At 40.8% G+C, this 18,400-nt stretch overlaps 1 protein-coding gene across 8 annotated transcripts in view; it reads left to right on the top strand.

Annotated features, from left to right (window-relative positions):
- Positions 1–18,400, top strand: part of herc1 (HECT and RLD domain containing E3 ubiquitin protein ligase family member 1) — a 136,903-nt gene that overhangs the window by 23,404 nt on the left and 95,099 nt on the right. For all 8 annotated transcript variants that reach the window (XM_077586910.1, XM_077586900.1, XM_077586865.1 and 5 more), the window contains exons 12-17: positions 434–599; positions 1,033–1,158; positions 1,843–2,064; positions 11,682–11,834; positions 14,368–14,500; positions 15,038–15,229. In XM_077586910.1, the coding sequence (XP_077443036.1) occupies positions 434–599; positions 1,033–1,158; positions 1,843–2,064; positions 11,682–11,834; positions 14,368–14,500; positions 15,038–15,229 (992 nt within the window). The remainder of the gene's footprint in view (positions 1–433; positions 600–1,032; positions 1,159–1,842; positions 2,065–11,681; positions 11,835–14,367; positions 14,501–15,037; positions 15,230–18,400) is intronic.

The raw sequence follows: 18,400 nt of genomic DNA, 5'->3' as shown, positions 1-18,400 counted from the left end.
TAAACTACCAACTAAATCCTTTAAAAAATGATCAAATTGTCCCAATTATGTATGGAAGGTGTGAGAAACACACAAAAATAAGAGAAAATGATAAGTAAATTATTTTTTATGTATTAAAATGAAGAATGAATAACATGCAATCCATTCCATTCACACCAGTAATTGAAAAAACTAAAAACAAAGTTGCTTTAACCAAACTTGAAAAACTAAACAAAACAAAAATGCCAAATGCCACCATGACAATTTCAAGATAAAATAACAGATACAGGAAATGGGATTTCATAACTTGGATCTTGTTTTCATATATTGGAACAGTAATTTGCATATCAAACGTTTTTGTAACCTGAAAATTACATGCATTTGTAAGTAAAGGTACCACTGTAATAGTAAAGTGACACATGCACGCATATAATTTGAAATATTATATTTTCAGGGAGCATCATAACTTTCTTAAGCTGTGCCTTCGGCTTTTATCCAATCATCTGGCTCTTGCACTTGCCGGGGGAGTAGCTACAAGTATCTTAGGGCGGCAAGCCAGACCTCTGAGAAATCTGCTCTTCAGACTCATGGATTCTTCTGTGCCAGATGAGATTCAGGAGGTAAAAGAAGAGCAACACTTGACACATTCATAGCTAGAGTTAAAAAAAAAATCCACACAACATTCAAGTTGTGTAAATGAAGTGGGTTGGCACTTGTATAATAAAATGTTCATATGCTAATGCTATTAACATAATTTGACTAATTGCACAGATCAAACTGTGAACCAAGTCACAAACTCATTTTTACATTTATACCATGAATAATTTGTTCATTAATATGTGCTTTCCCTTATTAAATAAATCAAACTATGAATCCTGAATGACCGCCGGATAAAATGGAACAGTGGATTTTTTTTAATGGAGCGCCCTCTTTAAATCATTACTGTTCTATTGAATATGCTTGCGGTGATGGTGATAAAATTTGTTTAGTCATCTGCACAAGAGAATAATCTTTTATCTGATGATTTTACATTGGTGTGTTTAACCTTATCAGGCAGTTATTGAGACACTTTCTGTGGGAGCGACAATGCTGCTGCCTCCACTAAGAGAGAGGATGGAGCTTCTTCACTCCTTGCTGCCTCAGGGCCCTGACAGATGGGAGAGTCTGTCTAAAGGACAGGTACCCTGCTGCCTATTTTAAAAGTTTTTTTGATCAGTCAAATATAGGAATGACCTGGTCACCATAATTTCATGAAACATTTCAAATGGGTCCATATAGAGCTGGGCGATAAAACGAAAATGATAATTATCGTGAAATATTTTTTGTCCACAATACTGATAAAAACTTCGATATTTGATAATTTCTATCTGCAATTACACAACCTGTAGTAGAGGATGATATGGAAACGTTTTTAGGTTAGCAATAGAGGCTAACACGGAGCATGAACGCAGAGGACAATAACACGGCCAAAATACAGACACTCGCAGAAATGTATTGCTTCTTATTCAACAAAATATCCCATGTTGGCACGGTCTCCAAAAGGACCGATATTTGCACATTACACAACATGCAAGTGCAACTTCAGCGTGGCACGGTGGAACTAATGACTGCAAAGCGCACGTTGAAGGATCGAGACACAAAGAAAACTGGAATAAGGAAAAAAGTAATTTATTTACTTATTCACGGAAGTTTGAAGCTTCAAATTTGAATGAGAAAAGATGTGATAGTTATTGTGATAATTATCGATATCGACAGATTTTTTATTATCATCGTGATAACAATTTCTGTCATATCGCCCAGCTCTAGCTCCATATAGTATAAGCACTGTTCATCAGTTTTAACAAAATGTTTATATTGCTACAGAGAATGCAGTTGGACATCATCCTAACTAGTCTTCAGGACCACACCCATGTAGCATCATTGCTGGGTTATAGCTCTCCTTCTGACGGCCCTGAAGCGCTTTGCTCTGGCTTGAAATTCACAGCGTCCCCAGACCCAAACCGCAGTGCCACAGCAGGACATCCTGACACTCATCTAGCAGAGATCCTCATGAAAACACTACTGAGGAACCTTGGTTTTTATACTGTAAGTAGAGCAATTGACAGAGTATAGTTAGTGCAGAATTATTGGGCAAGTTGTATTTTTGAGGATTAATTTTATTATGTAATAACAACCATGTTCTTAATGAACCCGAAAGACTCATTAATATCAAAGCTGAATACCGTATTTTAACACCTATAGGGCGCACCGAATGAATGGGCGGTGTCTCAGTTGTGGGTACAATTTCTGTCTTTTGCCCATAGAAAAGGCACTTTGTTTCAAAGGACGCGCTGCAATGGTCGCGCTAGCATGACACGTACGTTAGCATGCATGCTAGTGTGATAATTTAAGTCAAAGCATTCAAACATCTACAAATCTGTCACTCCTCATCTTCTATATCCGACATAGAGGTCTGCCAGATGGCCGAGTTCGCCAACAATGCTGGGTTCCATATCATTGTCAGGGTCAGCGTTGTCGCCGTGGAGTTTCGTAATAGTTATTCAAGGTTTGATGAAAGCTCAGACTACTGTGCTCGCCGGCACTTTGGCCCAGGCATTAACAATCCAAATCGTCACGTAACTCATGCGATGCTGCTTGCCAGTCTTTGTATGGAACTACAGTGCTACCTCGAGATACGAGCTTAATTCGTTCCGGGACTGAGCTTGTATGTCGATTTACTCTTAACTCAAACGAACGTTTCCATAGAAATGAACTAAAAAAAAAATCAATTCGTTCCAACCCTCTGAAAAAACAGGATATTGGATTGAAAAAACATTTTTATTTGTTCTAATTCACCATCTATTAACAAAGTAACAAATAACTAGTGGTTGAATAGTATTAAAATGTGTGTAATAGTATACTAAAATTAGACAGATTTCGCGGAAGGGCGAGAGAGTAACAGAGAGGGGGAGGAGGGGGGGTTCACGGCAACGCGCTCGTAACATAACATAAACAAATTTAAATGAATTTGGATTACGATGCAGACACTCAAAAATAAGTTTAATCCAACCTTTCACTAAACTTAATTCTAATTTTGTTTTAAATTTGATACCTTTCTTCTCCTGGGTTGGCTCTATTTGCCCCGCCTCCACCCTGACTTTCAGATGCAACCTATTGAGGGTTGTTTGCTTTTGTATTCCCTTCAAAATATTCCCAAAATGCAAGATGCACACAAATGTCCTCACAATAGGATAATGGGCAACCACTTGCCAACTTGCCCGGGAAGTAGTACTCTCGTATTAGCGACGGGGGGGAAAACACTGAAAAAATGCAACGCTCCGCCCAGTGCTCGTAGAGACATTACACAAGGGAGTTGCGACCACAGAGACATTACACGAGGGAGTTGCGACCACAGAGACATTACACGAGGGAGTTGCGACCAGAAAGACAGTGCCCTTGATGTTTTTTATGAGCAGCCTCTCGCCTCCGCTGTATGCTCATATATCAAAATTTGTCTCGTATCTCAAGATAAATATTTCCCCGAAATTTTACTCGTATGTCGGGTCCCTGTATGTCGAGGTACCATTGTATACTATGTTTGCCATCCGACGTTCATCTTTCCCAAGCCGTTCGCAACGCTGTATCTCCTCGGTGGAATTTCGTGTTCGATCCATGGCTTGAGTATATTTTACAAGCGTTCATACCCGCATTCTCTTGTCATTCATGTCATTCTGTTCCTCTGTATAGCTCTAATGTGTTGTTTCTTTGCGCATTGAGTGTTTTTGAGGGTTAAAAGAGCTACAAGCACACGGAAGTCAACTGCCTCGCCACTCGTCTGGGATGTTTTGAATAGATTTTAGGTAATGTTTTTGAATACACTTGCTAACGTTAGCACGGCACTAGGGAGGCTATTTTTAGGGTGAACGTCCACTGGGTTGACCCCAATAAGTAGCGAGTCGGCAAGAAATGAAACCAGTCAGTGAAGCGGTCAGGTTCATACAAAATTTTTAATTTAGCGCACAACCAAGACGCACCGATTGATTGGGTTTCCCGTCCATTTTGGAGAAAATTCTAGAAGTTTGTGCGCCCTATTGGTGTGAAAATATAGTATTTTTGGGAGTTGGAGTGGGGCTTTTTAATTTTAGCTATTTTAGGAGGAAATCTGCATGTGCAGGTGTGACAATTACAATGAATTATTATTAGGCAGCTTAGGAAAAACATATATCCTCATTCATTTTCTGTTCCACTTATTTACAAGGGTCACAGGGGGTGCTGGAGTCGATCCCAGCTGACTTTGGGCACCAGGCGGGGGACACCCTGAATTGGTGGCCAGCCAATTGGAGGGCACTAGGAGACAAACAACCATTCACGCTCACACTAATAACTAGGGGCAATTTAGAGTGTTCAACCAGCCTACCCTGCATGTTTTTGCGATGTGGGAGGAAACTGGAGTAGCCCAGAGAAAACCCATGCAAGCCTTGAGAGAAGTTACAAACTCGACACAGGAAGGTCCGGACCTAGGATTGTCCCCTCCATTTCAGAACTATGAGGCAGCCAAACATCTATATACCCATTTCTATTATTTATTTTTACCAGGTGCTCAACAGCTGAACATTCACAAATATACAGTGGGGCAAATAAGTATTTAGTCAACCACCAATTGTGCAAGTTCTCCTACTTGAAATGATTAGAGAGGCCTGTAATTGTCAACATGGGTAAACTTCAACCATGAGAGACCAAATGTGGGGAAAAAACAGAAAATCACAGTTTGATTTTTAAAGAATTTATTTCCAAATTATTGGAAAAATAAGTATTTGGTCACATACAAACAAGCAAGATTTCTGGCTGTTAAAGAGGTCAAACTTCTAACGAGGTCTCCACTCATTACCTGTATTAATGGCATCTGTTTTAACTCATTATCGGTATAAAACAGACCCTGTCCACAACCTCAGTCTCACACTCCAAACTCCACTGTGGCCAAGACCAAAGAGCCGTCAAAGGACACCAGAGACAAAACTGTAGACCTGCACCAGGCTGGGGAGACTGAATCTGCAATAGGTAAAACGCTAGGTGTAAAGCAATCAACAGTGGGAGCAATTATTAGAAAATGGAAGACATACAAGACCACTGATAATCTCCCTCGATCTGGGGCTCCATGCAAGATTTCACCCCGTGGTGTCAAAATGATAACAAGAACGTTGAGCAAAAACCCCAGAACCACACGGGGACCTAGTGAGAGCTGTGACCACGGTAACAAAGGCTACTATCAGTAAGACAATGCGCCGCCAGGGACTCAAATCCTGCACTGCCAGATGATCTGCATGGAGGAATGGGCCAAAATACCAGCAATAGTGTGTGAAAAGCTTGTGAAGAGTTACAGAAAACGTTTGGCCTCCGTTATTGCCAACAAAGGGTACATAACAAAGTATTGAGATGAACTTTTGGTATTGACCAAATACTTATTTTCTACCATGATTTGCAAATAAATTCTTTAAAAATCAAACAAATGATTTGCAAATAAATTCTTTAAAAATCAAACAAATGATTTGCAAATAAATTCTTTAAAAATCAAACAAATGATTTGCAAATAAATTCTTTAAAAATCAAACAAATGATTTGCAAATAAATTCTTTAAAAATCAAACAATGTGAATTTCTTTTTTTTCCCTCATTCTGTCTCTCATGGTTGAGGTTTACCCATGCTGACAATTACAGGCCTCTCTAATCTTTTCAAGTAGGATAACTTGCACAATTGGTGGTTGACTAAATAATTATTTGCCCCACTGATATTCAAAAACAAATGAGTGACCAATTGATAGGTTCACCAATAGGCATTCCCAAATGCACGCACAAATAAAACAGACATCAGACTCATAACCGGTGTCTTGCAAGAGAGAATCGATCCTCCCGCGCCTTCCTACAAGATCATTCTCCCGATTGACGCCTCTCTTGCTTATTTATTGCATACGTTTTTAATTTTACAACAGGCATCCCAGAAGTCAAAACAATTGAGTCCTCCGGATCTTTGCAAGGGAGCGATATGAACCACTTTGGTAGAAGTCAAAACAATTGAGTCCTCCGGATCTTCCCAAGGGAGCGGTGTAAACAACAGTGTGAGAGGTCGATGGTTCTCAAAACATTCTTCTTCATTGCAAGCAAATATATAATAATGTAAGGCTAATAATCCTAAGTCTAGCAAATCGTTTGTTCTTCATTGCAAGCAAATATATAATGATGTAAGATTAATAACCCCTAACACCAATATTGCCACCTTTCTTTGCAAAGACACTCAAAAGCCAGGCTTCCATGGTTTTTGTCAGTATTTTGTTCTGTTCACGATCAAATCAAAAGCCTTTATTGTCATCATACACAGATGCGTATAACGAAATTGGTGGTGCTACTCCACAGTGTGTTTTCCCAGTAAAAAAAAAACATAAATAGTAATATAAATGTATAAAAAGTCACATCCCGGCTAGGTAAATTCTAAAATATTGCACAGTCTAAGATATTGCACATTGTTATTGCACACCCCGAACTTATTGCACAGAAGGGATTGTGTGTCGTCCTAACGCAAGTTCAGAGTCCTGATGGCTGTGGGAAAAAACTGTCCTTAAGTCTATATGTCCATGCTTTGTGAGACCTGTAGCGTCTGCCAGAGGGCAGCAGCTGGAACAGATTGTGACCAGGATGGTATTGGTCCCTGACAATGTTCCTGGCTCTGCTGAGGTAGTGAGGGCTGGCAATGTCATCCAGTTAGGGCAGAGCAGCCGATGATCTTCTGGGCAGTGTTGATCACTCTCTGCATGGCCTTTCTGTCTGCTGCCGTGCTTCCAGCGTACCACACTGTAATGCAGTATGCCAGGATGCTCTCCACAGTGGCTCTATAGAAGGTTACCAGAAGCTTAGTGTCCAACTTGTTCCTCCTGAGTACCCTCAGGAAATGGAGTTGTTTCTGGGCCTTCTTCACCACTGCCGTCGTGTTGGTAGACCAGGAGAGCTTGTCCGTGACGTGGACCCCCAGGAATTTGAAGGACTGGATCCTGTCTACGCATACTCCATTTATGAGAAGTGGGGCCAGAACTGTGCTTTGTTCGCAAAAGTCCAGGATTATTTCTTTAATTTTCGTGGTGTTTAGTGTGAGATTGTTCACCAAACACCACGAAGACAGTTTGTTGACCTCATCTCTGTAAGTAGACTCATCCCCCCCTGAGATTAGTCCGACCACAGTGGTGTCATCGGCAAATTTGATGATGGAGTTAGACTGGTGGGTCGGTGTACAGTCGTATGTGTACAGAGAGTACAGAAGAGGACTCAGTACACAGCCTTGAGGGGAGCCAGTGCTCAGTGTAATGGAGGAAGAGAGGTGGGGACCAAGTCTAACAGTCTGTGGTCGGTTGGTCAAGAAGTTCTTTATCCAGCAGCAGATTGAAGAGGATAGTGCAAGGTGAGAGAGTTTGTCAGCCAGATTGTCCGGTATTATAGTGTTGAAGGCTGAGCTATAGTCAATGAAAAGCATCCTCACATAGTTCCCATGGTGCTCCAGGTGGCTCAGTGCTGTGTGTAGAGCTACGGCGATGGCATCCTCAGTGGACCTATTTACTCTATAGGCAAACTGGTGAGGGTCAACTGAGGGATTGTATCCTTGATATGGCGGGCGACTAACTTTTCAAAGCACTTCATGATCACGGGCGTAAGTGCAACAGGCCTATAATCATTCAGGCTGTCAATGGTTGGCTTTTTAGGGACAGGGATAATGATGGCAGATTTCAGGCAGGATGGGATGATGGATTGTTGCAGGGAACAATTGAAGATCTTTGTGAAAACACCAGTCAGCTGGTCAGCACAGGCTTCTAGCACCTTCCCAGGTACTCCGTCAGGGCCAACAGCCTTCCTGGTGTTCACAGTCCGCAGTACCTGTCTCACTTCATGTTCCTGAAGCTCCAGTGTACTGCTGCAGGGTGGTGGTGGATGTGTTGAGACTGGGTCTGATTTGTCAGTCTCAAAGCGGGCAAAGAAACGGTTCAATTCCTCTGCTAGTGAGGCATCCGCGTTAACAAACACATTATTGTCATTGTAATTGGTCATATGTCGTATTCCCTGCCACATCTTCTTTGGGTTATTTCCTGTGAAGTGCTCCTCAATTTTCCTTGTATATGCTGCCTTGGCCTTTTTAATGGCTCTCTTCAGCTCTGCTCTGGCAGCGCTGTATTGTACCTTGTCCCCTTGACCTGAAGGCAGTGTTACGGCATTTAATGAGTGCCTGTGTCTCACTGGTCATCCAGGGTTTTTGTTTAGGAAAAACCTGTATCCGTTTATTAACAGTGACGTTGTCCGTGCAGTTTTTGATGGAGGAAAGTACAGTGTCCGTGTAGTCTTGGAGGTTGTGGTGTTCAAAAAGTTCCCAAATGGTGCGGGAAAAACAGTCCTGCAGCTGAGAAAGGGCGTCCTCGGGCCATGTTTTTATCGTTATTTGTGGCCTTGTTAGCCTCCGGAGTAGGGAGTATGAGGGGGTGAGGGACAGGCAAAGAAGGTCTGATCCAGCAAGGTGAGGGAGGGTGTGGCTCTATAAGCATGTTTGATATTAGAATAAACATGGTCTAGAGCAGTGGTTCTCAAACTATTCCAGAAAGGGCCGCAGTGGGTGTGGGTTTTCGTTCCAACCTGGAAGAGGAAACCTCTCCACCAATCCGGTATCGTAGAAGTGCAATCAGTGGATTGCAGTCAGGTGCTTCTTTTTCAGCAGAAACCTGATTGGTTAAACAGTTTGTGTTGGATGGGTTGGAACAAAAACCTGCACCCACACCGGCCCTCGAGGACTGGTTTGGAGACCTCTGGTCTAGAGTTTTATCTCCTCTGGTGTGACACTTCACATACTGGATAAACTTAGGCAGAACAGTCTTTAAACAATGTTTGTTGAAGTCACCAGTGACAATAAAGACTCCATTGGGGTGGTCAAGCTGCTGTTTGTTTACAGCCGCCAGGAGGAGGCTAAGTGCCGTGCTAACGTTAGCATCCAGTGGGATGTAAACAGCCATTACAATGAGAATCTAGGTAGATTGAAGGGCCTGCACCGTACTGCCAAGAGCTCTAAATCCGGGGAGCAGTGAGTGTTAATGATCCTACTGTTTCAGCACCATTCATTGTGTATGTACACGCATAGAACCTCCCCTGCTTTTCCCTGATATTTCTTTCGAACGATCATTTCGGAATAGCGTCCAGCTAGCTAGCGATACCGCGGCGCCGGGGATTTGCGGGTGTAGCCACGTTTCCGTGATGAAAATAATGTTGCAGTTCTTGACAAAGCTGTTGGTGGCAAGCTGAAGTTCCAAATCGTCCATTTTGTGGGTGATGGATCTGTCGTTGGTCAAGAAGATACTTGGAAGCGGTGCTCGGTGTGGTTGCTTCCTTAGCTTAGCAGCTAGGCCCGCCCGGCATCCGCGCTTTTGCTTTCTTTCCCTTTGCCGCCTCCGTCGTACTCTGAGTGGGCTGACTATCCACGGAGATCCCGGTTGTCTCGAGATGTCCTCGGGGATATTGTAGGTCCGTTGGTAATCTGTTGTGACGGATATATCGCATCTCCTCCCGAGAGTAATTAAGTCCTGGCGACTGCATAAAAAGTTTGCCTCGCAGATGTTAGTAAATAACGATAAGATTGAGAAAACAAAACACCAAACTGGAGAGCATAGAGCCGCTGCACCCGTGTGCGCTGCCATCTTGAATCAGTGTTTTGGATAACAACATTGCGTGCAGCGGCAATCACAGCCTCCCAGACACTGTTCGGAGAGGTATGCTGTTTTCCCTCCTTGTAAATCTCACATTTGACAGGTTCTCTATGGGGTTCAGATCAGGTGAACAAGGAGGCCATGTATAATTAGTTTTTCTTATTTTAGGCCTTTCATTGCCGGCCATGCTGTGATTGAGCATTGTCCTGTGTGAAAATCATGTTTTTTTTTGTTATAAATGTCTCAGATGGGAAAAAGTTGAATCTGAATGTAATTGAATTGGTCACGCGGGTGACTTCGTTTCTCACCAATAATGGGTACGTTTGACGCTTCTCTTGCATTCTAAAATAAAACTTAATATTCAAGATGAATGAAAATCATTCATATAAACAAACCTCTTGGATGGAAAAGTTGAATCTGAATGTAATTGAATTAGTCACACGAGTGACATTGTCCTTTTTTCAATCTTTTAATAATTGATGCATTTGGATAATTTGAAATGGCCTAAATGCTATTTCCATGTGTTTTCTTCATTCTTCACCTAAATGCGCAGTGATCTTGTCAGTTAGGTGCCTGGAAATATTGCAGCTTCACCAAGAGCTGGTGTGTGACGGGGATAATTTTAACTAATTAGTTTTTAATGAGGTATTAAATATTAAACAATATAGATTTGAAATACGATTTACACATCACACGTCTGGCTGTGCCAATTAAACAGAGTGACGCACACCTAGTCAGAATAGATCACTTCACAAATAAACCCTTGATCAGGAATCTCTGACAGCGATGATATGAATTGGAATCAAAAACAAATATGCATGTGAATCTGTGTGCTGCTTATTAAAACGAGCAGTCGGAGCTCTAAAGTTGACATACATTTTTCACTTATGCAACATTCATATGATATATACAGTGGTACCTCGTCATACGACCGCTCGTCATACAAAATTCTCGTCTTACGAGGGAAATTTCGATCGAATAATTCGCCCGTCATGCGATCAAAATTTCGTGATGCGACCAAGCCAGGTCTTTTTTGCATATCTTTTGTGTATAACAATATCTACGAGCACGGAACGATTAATTCAGACGAGTTTCTCATACGACCAGGAAACGCACAACGCGCGGGCAAAAAGAGGGCTTTCTGGGTAATGAAGTATACTCGTGCACACAACACCCATAGGCAATGGCAACCTTTCTCAGAATAAAACTTCATTACCCACAATCAATACGTGGGTAAGCTCAACTATTGTATTTCCTGTTATTCTTTCTAAGGAAAGATGCTCCCGCGATCGTTCTTTAAAGACTATTTCTCATTGGCAAGTGGTCGTGCGTTATCCTATTGTGATGACATTTGTATGCGACATTATCGAAATATTTTGAAGGGTAGACAAAAACAAACAACTCTTGATGCGTTCGTTTTGAAGACTTCGGCGGAGCGGCCAGGTGGTGTCAACCCGTAGAACTACGTAAGGTAAAAAGATTACAACAAATTTAGAATTTAGTTTTGTTTGAAGTTACATTAAACGTTGAGTGTCTGTATATAGTTGTCCAAGTTAATTTAAATTTGTTTGTTCGTTTACGAGTGCATTGTTGCCGTGGATAAAGCCCCCCCGAACAGCCCCCCCCCCACCTCCGTGTATGCCGCTGTCTCTACCCTCCGCGAAATGTCTAATTTTACTCCTATTAAACACATTATTACTATCAAACCACTCGTTATTTATTACTTTGTCAATATATGGCGAATTATGAGAAATAAAACATTTTTTTCAATCCAATATCCTGTTTTTGGTGTTTTTTTCAGAGAGTTGGAACGAATTAATTTGTTTCCTATTCATTTCAATGGGAAACTTCCGCTCGAGTTACGAGAATCTTGTCATACGAGCTCAGTCCCGGAACGGATTAAGCTCGTATCTCGTGGTACCACTGTATGATGTTTTTATTACTACGTGAAACTATCACACACGATTCGTTTCTTTCTCTGATCCTTTGTTTTAATTTGCAGGATCAGGCATTTGGTGAACTAGAGAAAAATAGTGACAAGTTGCAGCAGGACATGTCCTCTTCTGACAGCAGCCAACCTGCTCACCTTCACCAACTCCTTTGCTCCTTGCATAAGCAACTATTAGCTTATTGCCATGTTAACCATGTGACTGAGGTATGAATACAGTACTTAATTCATCTCTATTTAAAAAAAAAAAAATAGAAGTTTCCCTCACTGCCAATAACCTGACATTTTGGACATGTTTGACATCTGCTTCTAAACTAAATTTCACCGGCTGCAGAAAACTCTAAGGCGTGGCTGATGTAAACATAGGATTGACGCAGAAGTCTTTATTTTTTTCGGATGTCGTGGTCTTGATCAAATCAAGTTGACACCATACAACAATGCTGTAAATTAAGTTACTATCTAAATCTAAACTCTTATATAAATGCTTTGTCTGTGTGTGCATGCCATGCATACAAAGAAAAAAAACAAGCAACAACAACCGCGGTTGGATCTCGACTTCTTCGAAAACCCACATCCCTGATTCACCCTAACCGATTGCCTCCAGCCTTACAACAAGGGGTGCGCAGAAATACTAATGTTGGTATGCAGTGAAAAGGAAGTGCGCTTCCCATTAAAACGCGGCCTGCGCACGGTGAAACCGCACGTGGCCACGCTATGCGCAAGTTGGGAAATTTGAACAGTATTGATCGGTGTCTTACGCACCTACAATGGGGCAAATAAGTAGTCTTACGCACCTACAATGGGGCAAATAAGTATTTAGTCAACCACCAATTGTGCAAGTTCTCCTACTTGAAAAGATTAGAGAGGCCTGTAATTGTCAACATCGGTAAACCTCAACCATGAGAGACAGAATGTGGAGGAAAAAAACAGAAAATCACATTGTTTGATTTTTAAAGAATTTACTTCCAAATTAGTGTGGAAAATAAGTATTTGGTCGCCTACAAACAAGCAAGATTTCTGTCAGAGGTCTAACTTCTTCTAACGAGGTCCCCACCCGTTACCTGTATTAATAGCATCTGTTTTAACTCATTATCGGTATAAAAGACACCTGTCCACAACCTGAGTCTCTCACACTTCACTGTGACCAAGACCAAAGAGCCGTCAAAGGACACCAGAGACAAAACTGTAGACCTGCACCAGGCTGGGAGGACTGAATCTACAATAGGTAAAACCCTTGGTCTAAAGAAATCAACTGTGGGAGCAATCATTAGAAAATGGAAGACATACAAGACCACTGATAATCTCCCTCGAGCTGGGGCTCCATGCAAGATCTCACCCCGTGGCGTCAAAATGATAACAAGAACGGTGAGCAAAAATCCCAGAACCACACGGGGGGACCCAGTGATGACCTACAGAGAGCTGGGACCACAGTAACAAAGGCTACTATCAGTAACACATTGCGCCGCCAGGGACTCAAATCCTGCACTGCCAGATGTGTCCCCTTGCTGAAGCCAGTACACATCCAGGCGGTCCGTCTGCGGTTCGCTAGAGAGCATTTGGATGATCCAGAAGTGGACTGGCAGAATGTGTTATGGTCAGATGAAATCAAAATAGAACTTTTTGGTAGAATCACAGGTTCTCGTGTTTGGAGGAGAAAGAATACTGAATTGCATCCGAAGAACACCATAGCATTGGGGTGGAAACATCATGCTTTGGGGCTGTTTTTCTGGAAAGGGACCAGGACCACTGATCTGTGTAAAGGAAAGAATGAATGGGGCCATGTATCGAGAGATTTTAAGTGAAAATATCCTTCCATTAGCAAGGACATTGAAGATGAGACATGGCTGTGTCTTTCAGCAACTTTTGGTATTGACCAAATACTTATTTTCCACCATGATTTGCAAATAAATTCTTTAAAAATCAAACAATGTGATTTCCTGTTTTTTTCTCCACATTCTGTCTCATGGTTGAGATTTACCCATGTTGACAATTACAGGCCTCTAATCTCTCCAAGTAGGTGAACTTGGTGGTTGACTAAATACTTATTTGCCCCACTGTACAGTGACCCCACACACGTGAGAACGAGCACTATTCCCAAGCCTTACTCCAGGCCCGGCAACGCTGGGCTCTTCTGCTTGTTACAAAATAAAACTTGCAGTTTCTATTCAAAATAAAGCACTGACTCTACGAGTCTGTTCACGCTTTCATTTTCATGAACAGATAAAATGGTTAATGTTTTTCATGACCTTATAATCTACTCATGCAGAAAAAAGACAAACGTTCATTTACAAGTGGCTGAAGAATTACTGTATTTTCCGTACTGTAAGGCACACCTTCGATGGGCCTATTTTAAAACTATTTCCATGTATAGCGCACAGCATTATAAGACGCAGTACACAGTTAAAGTACTGTTTGGGGTTACGTTATGCACCCATTAGATGAAGCGGCGCAAAATGGAATGTCAATTAAAAGTCCAAATCTGAATGGTTAAGTGAGTGTCTGAATGTGGTTTGACGTAGATGGCGATATAGTGAGTGAGCGAGCGAGCGACATCATCGATTAAACGTGATTAATTTCACCGCTAGCACCATACTGCCAAATAATCCGAACATTTTTCTTTCCCTACTACTACGTACTACTGTTTCCAGGTGATGGCTTTCACTCTTAATTTTTTTTTTTAAACCCGAATCCTGCTGTCGTTCATAGATAACTAATACTTTATCACTTTTGTTTTGTCCAGAACTCAAGCAGTGTTGCTCTCCTCTATAAGCATTTGCAGCTCCTTCTACCTCATGCCACAGAAATCTTCTCCCGCTCAGCCACTTTAATTAAAGAGAGTTCAAGCAATGGCAGTGTACGTGAGAAACTACAAGGTATGAATTGTTTGTGAACCATTTGTAATGTTGGAAAGATTGAAGTGTGCATGAGAAGTTATGTCCCATATAAATCTCTTTGGCAATTAATCACTATTTTTATATATACACAAATGCAGATGGACTCGAAAACAGGTATAAACAGTAAAAAAAAAAATCGGCACACAGTCTTAACAATTGCTGTACCTGTACCTGTCGGTGTCTTTCTGTTTTCTCTATCTTAGACACAAATTAAGCCCGCTATATCACTTCTCCACACCTGGTGCAGCCATTTGTTTTTCTCCATTATTACATATGAAAAATTAAATTTGGTGTTTTATCAGTAAATTAAGCGATTATGTCCGCTGATAAGCATCTCATAAAGATGTTGTCAATTCCTTTAAATTGGGCTCACCTATTCCACACCCTCCAATTGGCTTACACCACCCCCATTTTATACGAAATCATGGTATATTTGACAATCCATAAATGATTAGGGGCATTCATATTTTCATGTTTTTAACAGTTAACATCTACATTTTGTATTTATTTTTGCAGATGTGATCTTTGTGTCAGCAGCAGGCAGTATGTTGTGTCAGATCATCAACTCATTGCTTCTGCTTCCCGTGTCTGTAGCAAGACCTTTACTAAGCTTCCTTCTTGACTTATTACCTCCTTTGGACCGGCTAAACAGGCTCTTGCCTGCTGCATTGCCTCTGGAGGACCAGGAGCTACAGTGGCCTCTTCAAGGTGCGTATTATAAACAGTTCTTGTTTCACATGACCAAATTCATGTTCAGTATATGATAATATACAGTACCAAATGCATTCACAAATGACGTATCATGAGCATGACATGGCAGAAAATCACTCTACATGGCAGTGCTTCGTGGCTTATGGGGTCTTTGGTTACAAAGCAATGCGTATGAAGATGTAACCACAGGTGCTGGTAAAAAAAAAATATATGTAATGGAAAAAGTTTATTTTTGTTATTCAATTCAAAAAGTGAATTTCTTGTATGATATGATGTGTATTGATTTTCATTGACTGATGTAATTTAAATGTTTATTTCTTTAATTTTGATGATTGAAACTGACACCATGAATAATTTGCAAATTTAGACTCTCACAATATTATAATTTTTCTTATGACCGATACAGCAACATAAAATGATTTTTATTTATGATAAACAACTGAAATGTATGAGCATGTAGTACATTTAATACTAGTGATCGACTGATATGAATTGAATTGAAGGCTTTTATTGTCATTATACAAGTATAATGAGATTTAAAGCTTTCACCACGTAGTGCACAAATAACAACAAACAGACAAATAAATAATCATTAAGTAAGAAATAAATAAATAAGTACCGTATTTTCACGACTATAAGGCGCACATAAAAGTCTAAAATTTTCTCCAAAATAGACAGGGCGCCGTATAATCCAGTGCGCTTTATATATGGACCAATACTAAAATTGTTATCACGATAAAATAAAATAAATCAGTCGATAGGACAACTACGGAAAGCAGCCCACCACTCTACTATTTTCCCGTAGATAAAGTACTGCGCACTGACTGCTGGGATATAGAGTTCTTAATACACCCAGTTCTTCAATACAGTTAGTATGACGGCGAGCACACTAATTTGGTGCTCGGCTGTATTTACAAAAGAAATCCTGCCGCTAAATGTTGGCGTCAACAGAGCATTCAAAGCTAGACTGTGAACTATATATATATATACAACTACGCCAAGCAGCCCCAGACTCTACTATTTCCCGTAGTACACATATACATCTATACATCTATACATATATACATACATATATACATATATATACATATATATACATATATATACCCATATATACATATATATATATATATATATATATATATATATATATACATATATATACATATATATATATATATACACATATATACACGCTAAATGTTGGCGTCAACAGAGCATTCAAAGCTAGACTGTGAACTATGTGTGTGTGTATATATATATATATATATATATATATATATATATATATATATATATATATATATATATATATATACATACACATATATATATACATATACATATATATATACACAACTAACTACGCCAAGCAGCCCCAGACTCTACTATTTCCCGTAGATAAAGTACTGCGCAGTGACTGCTGGGATATAGAGTTCTTCAATACACTCAGTATGATGGCGACCACATTAATTTGGTGCTTGCCGTCATTTCGGCTGTATTTACAAAAGAAATCCTGCCGCTAAATGTTGGCTTCAACGGAGCATTCAAAGGTAGACTGCGAACTATATATATATATATATATATATATATATATATATATATATATATATATATATATATATATATATATATATATATATATACCGTAATTACTCGAATATAACGCGCACTCGAAAATAACATGCAGGTAATTTTGGGCCAAAAATATCTGGAAAAACGCAGTAATCGAATATAGTGCGCACCTAAAATTTCCCGCTGACGAAAATCTTACCTTTTTTTCTTCGTTTCACGATTGTTTTGTTCAAACAAATTTATTCATTAGAATCCTTCAAATGAAGAGTTCCTCTCTCTCTTTGTCTGTCCTCTTGTTATGATCGCGCCGCGTCGCTGGGTCGTCGCAGCGCGATCGGGGGCATCTGTTACGGTCGCGCCGCGTTGTGCGACGCGACCGTGGATGTAGGTAGACCCAAATGCAGGAAGCAGGAGAGGACGAGGCATTCAGCGTGATACGGAGTCCTTTAATGAATCAACCAAGGCGTGGAAACAAACGTGGCCGCATGCGGCGCGCATACGGACAGAGGCAACAGAATAACGACAGCTAGCGACCGCTAGCAACCGCTAACAACAGTCAATGATAGTCAACGATAGTGAACAATCCGGCGACGTGTGATGACGCGTCGCTACTTAAATACAGGAAACGAAAGCAATCAATGGATTGGCTACAGCCGGTATGCGTCAACGGCAACCCAGGAGGGCCAAAAGGGCCACTCCTGACACCTCTCATACATCTCTTCGTTGAGAATCCTATCAACGTCCACGCTTCCTTCATCCACTTCCTCTTCCTCCCACAACACATCATCCGATTGGCTTTACGAGATGACGTAAAATCCGTGCGTCGGCTCTACAAGATGACGTAAAATCCGTGCGTCAAAGTGAGTTTGACAATGCTTTTTTCGATCGAAAATTTGTAATTTATTTTAGTTATTGATTATAACACGCACCCCCAACTATTGGAATTAATTATATAGCAAAAATCTGCGTGTTATATTCGAGTAATTACGGTATATTATATATAATAACTCGGAGCTTGCCGTCATTCCCGGAGGCTTAAGAACTACAACCGCGGGACCCGGCGTTTTGGAAGACTCATTTGGGCAATTGTTTAATTTGGACACAGAAAATTAGGACTTTGATGGATTTGTGGGTGATGATGACGTGAGTAAGTTGTAAAATGTCTAAATATAGTACAACCGAACTCAGTTTTGCTTCCGTTGCCTTTTTAAAAACGTATTTTTAGCGTGTGGGTGTAGCGTGCAAGAACTATATTTCCCAGCAGTCACTGCGCACCGGAACCCGGAAATAGGCTACTTCCGGTAGCCAGCGCTATTGCGTTTCGATGTTCATCCATATATAATATATATGCGTCTAAAAAAACGGTGCATGCTTTGTGTGTCTAAAATACAGAAATAGCACTCGTTACTGACACTGCGGCGTAAAATATGATGCGCCGAATAGTCGTGAAAATACGGTAGTCCAAGTGAGGTCAGCAGAGCAGAGCGGGCTTATTCCGTCTGAAGATCAGGATGAGTTCCATGGTTTTGGAGACATTCAGCGCCAAGTCGCAACACTCGCTGAGTGTCTGGATGCAACAACAAACAAGCAAAC

The sequence above is a fragment of the Stigmatopora argus genome, chromosome 2 (assembly GCF_051989625.1).
Source record: "Stigmatopora argus isolate UIUO_Sarg chromosome 2, RoL_Sarg_1.0, whole genome shotgun sequence".
Lineage (NCBI taxonomy): Eukaryota > Metazoa > Chordata > Actinopteri > Syngnathiformes > Syngnathidae > Stigmatopora > Stigmatopora argus.
The sequence above is the reverse complement of the archived record's forward strand: the minus strand, read 5'-3'. Positions and strand labels throughout refer to the sequence as shown.